Genomic DNA, 14,657 nt, shown 5'->3' with positions numbered 1-14,657 from the left:
TCTGATAGCATTACGTGTTGCAATAAAACGACTGGAAATAAGATTAACGATGTTTGAAAGGTCATGAATCCGGGTCATGAAACGCAGGTCATAACATCATCGCGATATTCTTTGATTCCTTGTCCATACTCATTGTGTAATACGTTTGTTCTGGAACTGCGCCCATCGGATGATGTTAAAAATGGCACCGTGGTCGCTGTGGGGAAATACGAAATTATGTGATTGTTCGTAAGTGATTTACAATCCAAACCATCCATTGGAAGTTTCACATTGGATTTCATAAAAAGCATATGGAATTAAGAGAAGATACATCATGGCTACCATAAAATGTAATTTTGTCGAAGCGACACTCACATTTAGGCCATGAAATGGAAGCTTATAATCTTCAATTTTTTGCTTTTGAAATCTGCTATGAATAACATCGAATTTGTACTGTAGTTTGGTAGGTAAATTTTCGGATTTTTTTCGAAACCCACTGGTTGGTAAATTTTCCGCTTTTTTTTTAAAAGTCATTTCACACCCCTGAAACTTGTGGGTTGTTCCATTTCACAAGCTGGTAAGCAAATGAAATGGAACAATACATTTTGCACTGAAGCGTTCATTGTTTGAAGAAAATACTTTGAATTGACCTTTTTGATTAATCCCATAAGCCTTTGCGGGTACAACTGTGATGTGCGCACTTCACAGCTTCGAAATTCGCAGTAACAATGTTCGCCAAATGATGTCCAAATCGATGTGACCCCAAAAGATGACATCTTTGAAGGCTTGTTGGATTTACCGAAAAGGTCAATTATGATTTAATGAACCATCCACTGGAAATTACCCACACATGCCTGTGTTGGATTGAAACATGTATACCGTATTTACTCTATTAAACTCTCCCCTTCAATTTAATTGCCCCATATATTTTTATCAAAAAAAGTGACTGAAATACAGACACTTTTTAAAACTGGATTGAAATTGAATGGACAAATCATATTCTAACATACATTTCCATCCAATTCATCACCACTTTATAGTAGAATATTCATATTTAGCTAAATAATCACATTCTTGCATAAAAATGCACTTGCAGATTTAATTTGGTAGTATTTTCCGATAATATGTGGTTCTTGTATGGTTAACGCCATGTTATATTTCAACCCGGAAGTCGTATTAATTTCGCAAATTCCGGAAGTCAAGAGTTTTTTGTAGTTCACTTCAAAATTGCTGTTACTTACAATGAAATAACTGCATCAGTCTTCTGTTTCATTCGTAAGTGGTGCAGATTATCTTTCCATTAAAAATTCCAATATTCTGATGATGCGTTTATGGGGTATATGGTAATATTTTGATATAAATAAATAACGCATAACATGGTCTCTGCTTGATTTTGTGGACTTTTTGAAGGGGATAGTTTAATAGAGTAAATACGGTATACATGTTTCAATCCAACACAGGCATGTGTGGGTAATTTCCAGTAGATGGTTCATTAAATCATAATTGTCAGATCTCGAGATTCGACGATTGTCGGCAATGTAAATTCTACTTGACAACAGTCCTGATGATTATATTACACAATATAATGTTTTATACCACTCATACTTACAGGTCCTTGACCCGATCGACAGCCTCATTCCCCATTTTTCTTTATCAAAACTGAGATTTTGGTATCAGAAGAAAGCTAATATTTTTCTCATTATCTCAGTAAAAATTTAATGCCAGAGATATTTTTCATTTTAAAGTTGTGAACAAAAAAGTGGTGAATTATGGTAACCACAATGGAAGCGTATATGGAGCTCTAACGTACGTGCAAAGCATTCAAAGAGCAAGCTCTTCCCTGCACGTATACAACACACATACTGTGTCTGACCATTGAACAGAGGCTCCTTACCTCTCATAAACGGTTGGGTTGGTAAAAACTATCAAATGGTTGTAGTAAATGGTAACAATGCCAAATGTTAATCAACCATAGTGACATAATAGTATCAATCGCACAAATTCTAGACATTTTATTGGGTTAATTACCGTATGGAATATTCTTGTAATGTTAGTGAATTTATACATGTATGAGTCGAATAAAACAAGTATTGGCTGTTTTAAATTTGTGTATAAATGGTCAAAATATAATCAAGAGGTGAAAGATGGATTGTTCCCGGCTAATGGAACAATTCAAATGGACCAATCCATCTTTCACCCTTGTGATTATATTTAACCATCATGCTCAAAATGATAAAATATTATAGTGAAAATGATAAAAGGTCTTGTTGTACAATTACACCAATCAACCCATGGTAATTTGGAGATGCATGTATGTGTGTGCAATTGAAATGAGCACGTGAAAGGTTTTGTGCATTTGCTATGCACTGCTGATTTCCACTTCTTCCTTTCCCTGAAGACAGAAGCTGTGATCAAACTATTTTGCAGTTCTGGTGTAATTGTTCCAATACACTGACCATGAAATCATACATGCATGGAAGATCTCTAGCTGTTTTCACTTACAGCTATTAAGTCTTTGATTACTGTTGACTCGGGTCATGGTTACTATTTATTAATTAGTCTTCAATTTGTTGTTGCTTTATAAGTGTATTAGTCACCAACCCATTCGCAGTATTTACACTGTTTACGGTCAACTCACTTACTGAACAATAGTTGGAAAACATATCAGATAAAACCTTACACAACCTCTTTGATTAATTAAACATACAAAAATCTGGCATACATTAGAGTCAGGCATGCTTAAAATTTGCTATTAAAGATCAGTTTTAACATGTCTTTTGTTTGTATTTCTTTTGAGCAGGTATACAACTGGGAACCTGAAGAATACCCAGCAGATGATCAACCAGAAGGCATCTACTATGAACCTGGAAACATTGCTATTTCATGTAAAGCATACGTAAGTGAATTATTGTAGGAATGCATGACATATTCAATAAGATGAGGTCGGAAACATGTGAAATCTCAACCTGCACTTGCAAAAATCACCAGATTTTGTCAAGCAAAGATGCAGCTTGAATGTCACATACCATACTCAAAGATGGAAAGTTCAATTTCTGAGCAATAGAAATATAAGATAATATGCCATGAATAAAGCACATGAACATCAAAAGTTGTTTGATAAAGTCAGAAAGTTCAATTTCTGAGCAATAGAAATATAAGATAATATGCCATGAATAAAGCACATGAACATCAAAAGTTGTTTGATAAAGTCAGAGTTTTGTGGCAATTGGTTTATTTGTACAAATTATGCTTTACTTCGCCAACACAATGAATTTCAATTCCTGACCATAACAAATGAGCTACAGCACCATTGGTGTATTTGTTCAAATTATGCTTTCCTTTGCCCCCCCATTTTTGTCTGAATGTCAAAGCATTAGTGATGAGGCATCTGGTGTAAATTCTAATTGGAATTACTCTGCTTTGGTTTTGGGCACTTGTAGAAATCAAGCTATAATTTGCAAATAGTTGAATCTGAGTGGCTGATGAATTCTTTCTGTTGGGATTTATTTGTCACACATGAGCTCTAAAAATGGCAAGCAAATCACAAGACTGTGAATAGCCACGTGTGAAGTGTGTGTTTGACCTGAACATACTTAATTTCCTGTCAGTATTCCTTGTAGGACAGTAATCGTGCTGTGATTGGCTTATGGGTTAATTTGTGGCCTGGCTAGCCTAGTCATTTACATCTGCTCAGTACAGTCACAGGTTACTTGGATGGATTGCTGTTGCTTTTTAAGTACATTCAAGAATCTTGACACTGATCCTTGCATTAATTTTGCTTCCAGTGGCATTGTTATGAAAGTTTGTTCACCAGTATGAAATGGAACTGTATGTTCTTTGTGGATCTAGGGAAATTTTGCAGCCCAAATTTGTAAATTTGAAGCAGTTGCAGCCTGTTCTGTAAATGGGTTGCTGGTTTGGGCATAATCCGGCAAGATTATGTGGGATTGAAATAGTTATGGCTGTCCCTATTAACGAAAGGATATGCATGTCGCTCTCACATAATGTACCTTAAAGAAGTTATCTGTAAATTGCTATAGGCTCCTATATTACATTTGGTGTTGAAACTTGGATAGCCCTTTGAGACAGAAAGTAAGGGAGAAATGACTCATTTGAATGCCCTCATTAGTTTCATTGCAGCCTGCCTGCCTGCCACAGAACTGAAATTGTAATACTTGATTTTCCTCTTTACAGTTGAATCACAGGTTATATTGTAGGCACTCACTGCCATTTTGTTTGTGGGGATAGCATGATTGGTAGACTGCAACTACAAAATGTGTGAAAAAGCAAGATTTATGCCCCAAAATTGGCGAAAATCAAATAACCAAAACATTGCATGAGGTGACCTGATGCAATGCCTGACCAAAAATACACAAATAATTTCCTTATAATCAGCTTAAAAGGTCAATATACTGAATGGTTTGAATGAAATTGGAAAAAATATCGCTTGATTGACGGTAAAGCAATAGGACGTTGTTTGGTTTGCTTTTTTGGATTAGAGCACATTTAAGGAAATATTGCCTTGCTCCTCTGCTTGCCCTTCCCAACTCTGTCCCGCCACACACTGCAGAATGGTAAAATGATTCATATCACACGGTCACATGTTAAGTTCAATATGAACATGTCAAGGTGTTACCGGTATTTTTTAACCAACCAAGCAAGATTCTGGCATCTTTGCTGGTATTCTTGATATCATGTGATGTGTTATATTCATCTCACTTATGGCGATTTGAACAATTATAGTGCTCAGCTAGGACAACACTTCATGTACATTGGGAATAACAGGTTTTGTGATACTTCCTTGCAAAGTTTAAGATTGCCTCAAAAATTCAACATTTCCTGGGCTCTTTAAACAGGTTCTAAAACCTATACCAATCTTTGCTAGTTTGTCTGCAAATCTAATCTGTGACACAAGTTTTCATTGGTTATTTCTGGCCCGTGGACCGAGTTAAAAAGGTTGCCCATCCCGTAATAATGAAACAAACCAAGAAGGGTTTTCCAAAGTTGTAATATTCTATTTGTGCCAATGAGTCAACATGGTTACAAATAAAGGAACCGGCTTATTACTGGCCATATCCACTGAGCTTGTTATGTGCAGGTCAGGATGCTACACATGATGGATGCCGTAGCTACTCCCAGGGACCGGCTAGATATTGAATCAGACTTTATGACCAAATATGGACTTGTAGGAGGGGCCTGCAAAATGTCATACCACACAACTAAGTTAAGGTGCAAGGTTAAAACGGAATCAGGGGTCAACCATGCTGTCTTTTTCTCTTAATTTTGTTGACTGTTCCCTGTGCAGGCCTTGTCCTTAGAGAGTTTCCAATTGACTTCAGGAAGGGAAATTATTTCCGATTTCAGAGCAAGTAATTATAAACCCAAAAGTACATTGGATGGTGGTGGGCGGTTAGTAGTTGCTAGACCCATGTTGGTTATGCATGGTATTTTTAATGGAAAGTGCAATTGAGGATTCCAAATTTTGATGTACTGCAAAAAGAAAGAAGTGACCCTAGACCTAGGTTTAGGTTTTATGAAACAAATACATCGCAGCCAAAGGCTTAATTGTATACCGTAATACAAAAATACATAAATAAACCTACTGAAATGGTACAGTAAGCTGATTAAATGGTTACAAGCTGAAAGTAGAGTCTGTCTCAGGAATGAAACTTCAGTGTAATTCTCAAGCTAGATCTGAAATGCTGGCACAGTGACTGAATGATTCAAATGATTGGTTTGAATGTGCAATTCTGGGCTATGGGCGACAAGTAACTGTTAACAAAGAAGTACTTACAATGATACAAATTGTTTTCAACTGAATCCCAAGGCACCTACCGGTAAATTAAATAATTCTTGGCCAAAACTCGAACATACCTGTTACGTCCATGTAGCGTACTGAACGTGTACGCAATGTAAGGAACATTTGTGTTTATGGCAAAGCCACCCACTACTAACATGTAACGTTCCGAGTGTTCAAAGTTGGCCAAAAATAATCTAATTTACCGTTAGTTTTATTTTAAAATATGGAAAACTACAGTATATCTAGGTTGTTATTGAATGCTTGCTTGCACTACAGTTTTTCCTGGTTAGTGTTTAAAAAAATGTTGATTGTATTCCCATTGTTTTTGTTTTTCTCACTTCACAGAAAGAAAAATATGCGAAAAACTACAATACGACGGAGGTGTACCCACCCGCAGGAATTCCATTCAGCTACTTCCCATACAACCCTGCTGCAATTGGTGGTAAGAAGCAATACGCTACACCGTGGGTTGCTATCAGATTTGTAGTGGTTCCAGGCACAGAAGCCAAGGTTGAATGTCGTACATACACAGCAAATATCAAGCCCAAAAAAGGACTATATGACACAGATCAAGAGTCAAAGTTTGTTGTAGAGTTTAATATAAAACCAACAAAAGGCAAGGATGAGCTTTAATGTTAAGCCAACTAGGGTATGTTTTAATCATATGCATACTGCTTTGCAAAAGTAGGCATTATTTTTTAAAACAACTACTAAACAAACATTAATTCAAAAAGAGCCAATAGGATTTTTTTTTCTTCAGCAGAACCCAGGTAATACCTAACCCATTTCTAATTCCCAATTTGTTTATTTATTTTCATTCCTGTCCTTTTTTATTTCATGTGAATTCTTTCTGATTACAAATCCCAAAATGCTATGTGCAGATGATGTGATAAGATCTAATATTGGAAGGAGACGCTCTTATTCAGTCCTCCCTCAGTTGGAAGCTTACAGGAACGGCTTCTTCTAGTGTCAGATAGAATACTCAGGATGCGATGGAATTGAACAATGTCTGCCTTATAGCTACTAACTATATTCCATCCCTCAGGAAATTTAGCTTGTATATTTTTGGTAATTTGTAACATTTAATTTACCTCCCCCCCCCCCTCTCTTCCAATCTCAATTATTTTAACTTTTTTTCCCCCAATGATTTCCATGCAACTTTTCATTCAGGCGATCAACACAGATCCAGTTGGCACGCAATGCCTTTTTTTAGTAAATATTTTTAACATTCTTTTTGCAAGGAAGGTAACATATTCAGCTGTGATGATTTATCAGTATGTAAATTTCTTCAGTGTACTTATTGTTAATAGAGAGATCGCGAGTGTGATGGTTTTGAGACCCAAACGTATGCTGAATTTGTTTTTGTTTTTTTTGGTTTTTTTTGCTGAATGACGTACAACAAATTAGACATTCCATTTTCCTTTTTTTCTTGTTTCTAATTATTAGTGAAGTCATGGAAATTAATGTAACAGAATTTGTGTTGTTAGTTTTTTGTTTTATTTGACTTAGGTGCTGTTATTATTGTTAGACACTGTTTTGTGTAATTTAATTAGTTAGTTCACACCCATATTTCCTCAACAATTAACTTGATTTCTCTCCTTTTTTTTCATACCTTTAAGTTTTCTATAAAGGATCATTCTATGAGACAAAAAGAAGCAATAATGTGTTAGTTTGGTTCTGCTCGTGTGATTTACCTGGGTTAGAAGTAAGATCAATGTACACCCCCCTCTTGGGCACTGCCAAGTACTCTCATGCAAATTGACCTGTCTTTTGCTTTGCTGTTCTAAAATGTATGGGACTACTTCTGTGTATGTTCACCCCAAAAGCATGTGTCAAGGAATTGATTCTTTTTTCTGTCAACAGTACATGTTGTCAAAGAAGAAATACCAATGACAATAACTTTGTACTTTGCTGTTTTTTGGGTGAACAAAACTGAGAGGGTTAGCAATTGGCCTTTTCAACAACAACAAATAAAAGTATTCATAAATATTTGGCTTTTTGCTTGCAGATTCTTAAATCAAGGTTGAGCAGTATTGATGCTTATTAGAAATATAGTCAATGAAAATGATATTTCCTTTGTTTTAGAATTTTCATGGATCTTTACAAATTTCAAGTAATAGTTGCCAAATATATGTAAAATTTCAACAAATGGGAAGCTATAATGTATGATAACTTTCAATTTGGTTAGTGTAGAGGAACTTTGGAGCTTGATATCCTAGTGTTTAATATTTACCTCTTTGTCGTGAGCACACTATACAAGTTAATTACCTCGTTAGCTGTGAAGCACAACAGGAAGGCGCAATTGGTCTGGGTAATTAAGTGATGTTCCTGTGATGTGTGACGTCCATACTAAGACGCCTGTGCTAATGCGTGGAATACAAAGGCAAAAAGGCAGCAACATTTTGTAGAATGACCCGTAAGAGGAAACAATTTTTCAGTATTATATTGTTGAACTTTCCAGTGTTGAAATACTGTTCACACTAAGTGAATGCAGCAATTGTGTTTCAGAAATAACCAAAGAATCAGATTTATTTTGCAGCTGTTTTAAGTTTTGCGTGGTGTAAAACTTTCAACAGGTCCAATTTTAAAGGTCCGATTCTTAAGGACCAATAAGGTGTAGGGTACGTCTATAATGGTGTTTCTAAAGCACAACTTGCTTGGTTTGACACATATGTGTCTAAATCATGATCCTGACAGGATTATTCACTTTATTTTATGATTTTGTTGTCATCTATCTTTTTGAATAGTATAAGAAGTGTGTGAGGTTGAAGTCAATGATAGTAATATCAAAACTTAAATAATGTAGTTAGTACAATGTCGGACATGATAGTGTTCTCGATACAAGTGTTTCCCCTTATATTAGTAAATAAGTAAGCTGTGTACATGACAAAATTTTTATAGAGTATTGGGAAAAAAATGGTATAAATTGTTTCCACAGAGTTTATGATGAGAAATGTAATTTTTTTCTGCAGCTTGTTTCCAAGGAATATGTTTATGACTTGAAGAATGAATGAATGTGATTTTAACATAAAGGTTGTTGAGATATATAACCCAACATAAAACACACACTGCTGCTTCATAAGTGAGTAACAGTGTGGGTTTTGCGATTGTGGGTGTTTGGTTTCCACATTAAGACGTTTGGTTTTTAGAATTTGGGAATACATCAGGATGGACGAAAAGAGTTGAATGGTGTAATTATATATAAAATACAAACAAATCTAGTTTTTGCTGTACAGTATTTGTATAAACACACAAAAATTAAACAAACAAAAAAAAATATTATTGTGAATGGAGAGAGGTAAATAAGATTTAAAAACAGAGAGTTTATTGTGTACGTACGTGGTTATCATTATTCCTTCCTACACAAAGCCTTGTAGATACATTGCCTTCCTAATAACATTAATGATAAGAATGTGTATTTCAGTGTATTCTGATTTCCAAAAAAAAAGTTTCAAAATTGCTTTTACCACAATCAACTTTTTTTGTGAGCTGTAGAGTTTTAACCTTTAGATAATGGGAGTCAAAGTCAGAGTTATAAAGTGCAGGTTGTGGTTAATTTGAGATTCACTTGAGTGAAATGATTTTTCGGCATTGAGATAGAATAATCTCTTCGCATGGAGATTCGCCAGTACAAATCTGGTGTCTCAAAGTGCTAAGCTCAGGATACAGGATTCAAACAACCCAAGTTGGCCACACTTTTTTCTCACTGTACTTTGACCCTTGTATTCAGATTTTGTTTTGTATATTTTGAATGGCTATGAACTGGAAGACCAATTCAGAATTTCGTTTAAAGCAGTAATGTTGTTGTTACTGATATTGGTATTTTAATCATTCTAGAAATGGTGTATTTAAATAAGGCATTGTATTCTCTCTGTATATGGAGAAGTGATTGGTATTCAAATTGATTTCATGTGATGTGATACATTGTAACACATGTACATGGAAAGAAGGAAGTCAACTATTTACAGGCTTTCATGACTTGTTCAGCTGTTAATCAACTTGTAAATTTGACAATTTTGTGGACATCCCTTCAAATGAATTTGTTAATGCAATTATTACAACAGATAGGTGTCATCAAGAAGGGAACGTTCATCTAGTATGTCATAGAAGCCAGTAACATACCTAATAACTCTAGTTCTATAACCAGGGTGTAGATTTGTTTGCATTGTCAATCTTGTAGCAAACAATGCTCTCAATTGCTGGCATCTTTCAGATTAACTTCATGAACTTGTCTCATCTTGATGTACTTAACACTGACGTAATTCAATCGGGTCGTACGTTCATGCTGTTGTTATTTTTGTTCTTTTTAAGTTGTAATTTATTCCTATGATTCATTTGGGATGTAAAATTGGTTATTTTAATAGCACTTTTGCCGATAAGGCATAATTCGTAGAGTAGTTATTGTCAATACATATAAATACATATATATATATTTCTTGACTCACGTTACAATCATTTAGATTCTGGTTGTGGTATTATGAATTAACAAGACAATATTACATGAATAGTAGTATTCTTTTTAAGGTTCTGAAGTATACAATCTTAAATGCCTAATCTCCAGGACGAACATGATCGATCGATGTGAAGTTTTGTCGATTAGGTTTGTCAGAACAAAAAAAAAGAGGAAAAAGAAAAAGTAAAAAAAATAAAACCTAAACAACTATGAATGACTGTGAATATGTGAATTATCTGCAATAATCATTATTCAACATTGTCCTTAAATGCTGCACCCAAGTGTTTTATTTTTAAAGAAAACAATATTCTAAAGCATAAAATGATAGGTTGAAAAAAGTTTACTTGTGATCATAAAACAGAAAACATTCGGGTGTACATCATTACTTTTTGTTTTTATCAATTACGGTATAGATTTTATGCATTCTGGTTGTACGTATGTATAAGGTTTGTCGTAACAGTCAATTACAGAGATAATGATCATATCATGTGACTATATCATGTGACCAGCATTGATGGATGCTCTACATACATGTTTGGTCATGTGACAAAATTGGTTTGGTCACAGTCTCAAGTGAAATCATTTGCCTTACCTATTATATGTGCATTTTGGTCCATTTGCTTTTTAGTTTATCTTTTGTTTGATAATTTTAAGATGAATGTATCCATGTGGTTCACTTTAAGGATTGGGAAGATACGAAAGCGTTATTTAGCTCAATTGTGTGTGCTGGAGCTTAAGCTATTGGTTTATCAACTCCAGTTGATCAAAAAGATATACTTTAATCAGCTCGTAATCGGCAGGTCTTATAACATCGGATTAATATCAATATATTTTATTTCAAGAATTGTCTTATGACATCTTGCCAGAAGTATACTTTATTTACTACTTTATTTAAACACGCACAATATAGACCAGTCAGGTCAACTATATCACTCTAAACGTGGGTCTACTTTTCAGCGTTGTGGTAACAGCCTAACAATTCCTGCCGATTACGAGTTGATAAAACTATATTGGAAACTGAGTTATTCTGGCACTTGTTGCATTTTGTAAGCCGACTTATAACTGGCTGGCTGCCTCTGGTCCATCATCCCACGAAGTGGGAACAAATGGCTTGCTTTTTAACATTGACATGACTAATGCTGGCAAGATGCAATAAGATTCTATACTTACAGCCTACAGTGTGCTGGTCCAACAGTATAGGCACCAGTGGTTTTGTTGGTTTGAATAAGACTAGAAGAATATGGACACTGTCTGCCATGTTTGTTTGTCACTCGCTTATAGTGGAAAAAATAGTGTACCTTTGGAATATGCTATGAAACTAAATGGTTAGCTTTGGTTTGAATGTGTTTGTGTGTGTAAAAGCTACATGAACAAAAGTTTTCATAGCAGAGGTACACTATTTTAGTCTCTACTATGAGGGTAAGAATAATCTTGAGCATTAGCAAGCTGCTCTGCATTTTGCAGGTGACCTAACATATTGGTGTAATTGTATCGGGGAGAAATGTATACGCCAGACTTGTTTTGGTTGCTTAAAAATGTGGTTGTCCAACATTTTATTTGAAAGATGGGACTAGGAAGTAGCTTGAGATCTAATAAGCTTGGTTGGTTTTTATATATTTTAAAGTCTTATTTCCATTGCAGCATGCAATATCTTTACAGTGGACAAGTTGATACCATTCTTGGAACATTAGTCTTTTGTAAAAAAAATATAAAAGAATTGTTATGGATATTTAAAAAAAATGATTGTATTTTACTGTAATATAATAATTAGTTTCCAATCCCCTCCCTAAAAAGGTAAATATTTCCATGGTATGTCAGTTATTCCACCACAATAGGCTGTAACCATGGTAACCGAGTGGTGGTCTTTCTTTTGTATTATGAAGTCTCATCTTGTGGTAGGCATGATCTGTGTGTGTAGGCATTTGTACTCTAGGGGTGAGTATAATCCAACACACACGTTGTCAGTGCTAGAGGTCAGAGTTTATGTACTACACACTATGGCGGGTGTACTTAAGAATTTTGCCACATGTATAGTGCTATAGAAGACAAAGTTCATTTCTGCAAACTTGCATTTGTAGAAGTGAACTTTGATGGCAGCTGCAGTTACAAAAAATGTTTTTTTGATTTGAAAATCCAACTACCTTTTGTCTAAATGTGTGTCTCTCAACATTATGCAACCATTCACTACTAGAAGGTACGTTGCGCTGTCAACCTAGGGCAGAGGTACAGTAGTTCAATTGGTTAGAAAGTTGTGAATAATATACATTGTTTGTGGCCATTTTCTCAGTGTTTGATATTATTGCTCATGATGTTTTTGTACAGAAAAGCTCAGTTCAACAGTGTGTTTTTTCACTGATTTTATGTCACTTCAACAGATTACCCGATGTTGTATTGATGTGAAAAAAGCAACAAAAAAAAAGCATTTCATGATATAATAATTGATGTACTCATTTTGTGATAGTAAACAGAACACATAGAGCAACTGGTAGATAAACAAAGTATTTTTCGCTTTTAGTTGACACTATCCTTCATTTTAGAAAAAAAATGGTTGAGTCCAAGTATTCATTCTCCAGCATGTACCTTGGTCTTTTCCATTTTAAAGAGTATTGTGTACATGAACAGGGGTGTACTCTTTCATGGTGTAAGTACCACTCCTGTAGTTCACATTTTTAAAAGGAAATAAAATATAGGGGACCCATCCTTGAATATCTTTCTTGTTGATACAACAGCAAAATATCGCAGACCAATGGTATTACCATCTGCTCTTAAGGAATACCGGCTAATTAACCTATGTGTATGTATTCCTCCCCAATTTAATATTCTCACAAGTTATTTGCATATTGTGTGTATTTGTGGGTTCAAAATGTAGGAAATTTGCCAGTATACCGACAATAATACAGTCTGTGAAGTGTGGTAGCTAGTTTGGCCTGTTTTTTAAGCAAATTAATCCTTTATTTGGGGCATATTTTTATTATTATTATCATGGTTTACTGACCAAAACAAAATCCTGTAGTAACATTTTTTTTTTTAAAGTAGACAATGTTTTGGTGTTGGCATAATTACAATACCTTGAGTTTGTGTTTATTCAAGGCTGACAACAAATAAGTCAAGAAACTTTTGCAACATGTGAAACTTGACAAGTCTAGTACTTGTAGATTTTTCTAATTGAAGTAAAAGTACTTGGCGTTCATGTAACACAAAATACTAGAAATCAGGAAGTCAAATTGCTTTCGGATTTTGTCCGTCCCACCCCTTGTAGGTCCAACCTAACTGATAAAAATGCAGATGATCTATGCAATAGGCTTGGTCCCACTCAATTTGTTTTTGTGGTTTTGTTTTTCTCCCATTTATAAAATCAGCTGTGAAAAGTAGTAGAATTGAGAATACCAGAAATTTCTAATATTAATTCATTAAAAACTGCTGTTGTATGTACTAAGCAGTGGTTCCACATAAATGTGCCCTCAAATATAACAATAATTGTTCAGGGTATACAGGGTAAGTTGTCAACCTAGTACTGGATCACAGATATAGTGTTTCAGTTTTCTCAATCTTAACACTGTACATGTTTTGGATATGTACTGATTGATTGTACTTGCAGAAAAATATCGCATTACATGAACATGTGTCAAATCATTCAGTCTGTGCATGTACATACATGTATTATGCATATTAATAGTGTATGCTTTATGTACCATGTATGTACATCCATATACAAAACATGTACTTCGCATTGTACCAGTTCATTGATGCCACCACCCGGGATAGCCCTATTGCAGTAATTAATACCTAGTATTTATTTATCTGTAGGGTGTCAATCGAGACTTGTTATTACATTCATCACTCTAAAAAGTAGCGTAACCAAAAAAAAAATCTTTGTATTCAATTAGATTTGTATTCAATTAGTAGGCAATACAAAGTGATGTAGTCAGTTTTCAATCAGCTATCTTGTGATCTTAACAATTTACCCTGTTACAAATCTTTTTTGATATGTGTATGTGACCACAAACAACACAATTCTGATGTAATACTTAATAAGAGACCATAGGTGTCACATTTATTCACTCACTGTTGGTATGTTATATGGTGGTTGTTTTCTGGCCTTTAGCAATGATGAAATAAAATAATTGGTCCCCTTAAATTGCTGTGAATGTGTGTTATTTACTGTGGTGCTTAAATATACAGTTTGCAATGTATCCATAGAGTTACACTTATCCTTCTACATTGTAGCATGTGAGCCTGACACACTCAAATGTTTGGTGTTTGGTATCACTTGGGAAGAGGGGGGATGTGCAAAGCTGGACTGCTATCAGAACGTTTGGTGGGAAAAGGTTATCAAACTTCACACAGGGTCCAATTTCAAATTTGGTTAAAACCATCCCTCATCTTATAGTGATTAGTGTGTCTCATCTCAAGTTGAGAATAATG

The 14,657-nt window shown here is 34.8% G+C and overlaps 1 protein-coding gene across 2 annotated transcripts in view; it reads left to right on the top strand.

The window, feature by feature from the left end:
* LOC140155906 (sodium/potassium-transporting ATPase subunit beta-1-like) overlaps positions 1–14,370 on the top strand; it is a 56,197-nt gene extending 41,827 nt beyond the window's left edge. For both annotated transcript variants that reach the window (XM_072178917.1, XM_072178916.1), the window contains exons 5-6: positions 2,780–2,875; positions 6,125–14,370. In XM_072178917.1, the coding sequence (XP_072035018.1) occupies positions 2,780–2,875; positions 6,125–6,412 (384 nt within the window). In that variant the 3' untranslated portion in view covers positions 6,413–14,370. The remainder of the gene's footprint in view (positions 1–2,779; positions 2,876–6,124) is intronic.
* Positions 14,371–14,657: the final 287 nt, after the last annotated feature.

Source organism: Amphiura filiformis, chromosome 6 (assembly GCF_039555335.1).
Source record: "Amphiura filiformis chromosome 6, Afil_fr2py, whole genome shotgun sequence".
In the NCBI taxonomy this organism is placed as follows: Eukaryota; Metazoa; Echinodermata; class Ophiuroidea; order Amphilepidida; family Amphiuridae; genus Amphiura; species Amphiura filiformis.
This window is presented reverse-complemented; position numbering and strand designations above follow the sequence as displayed.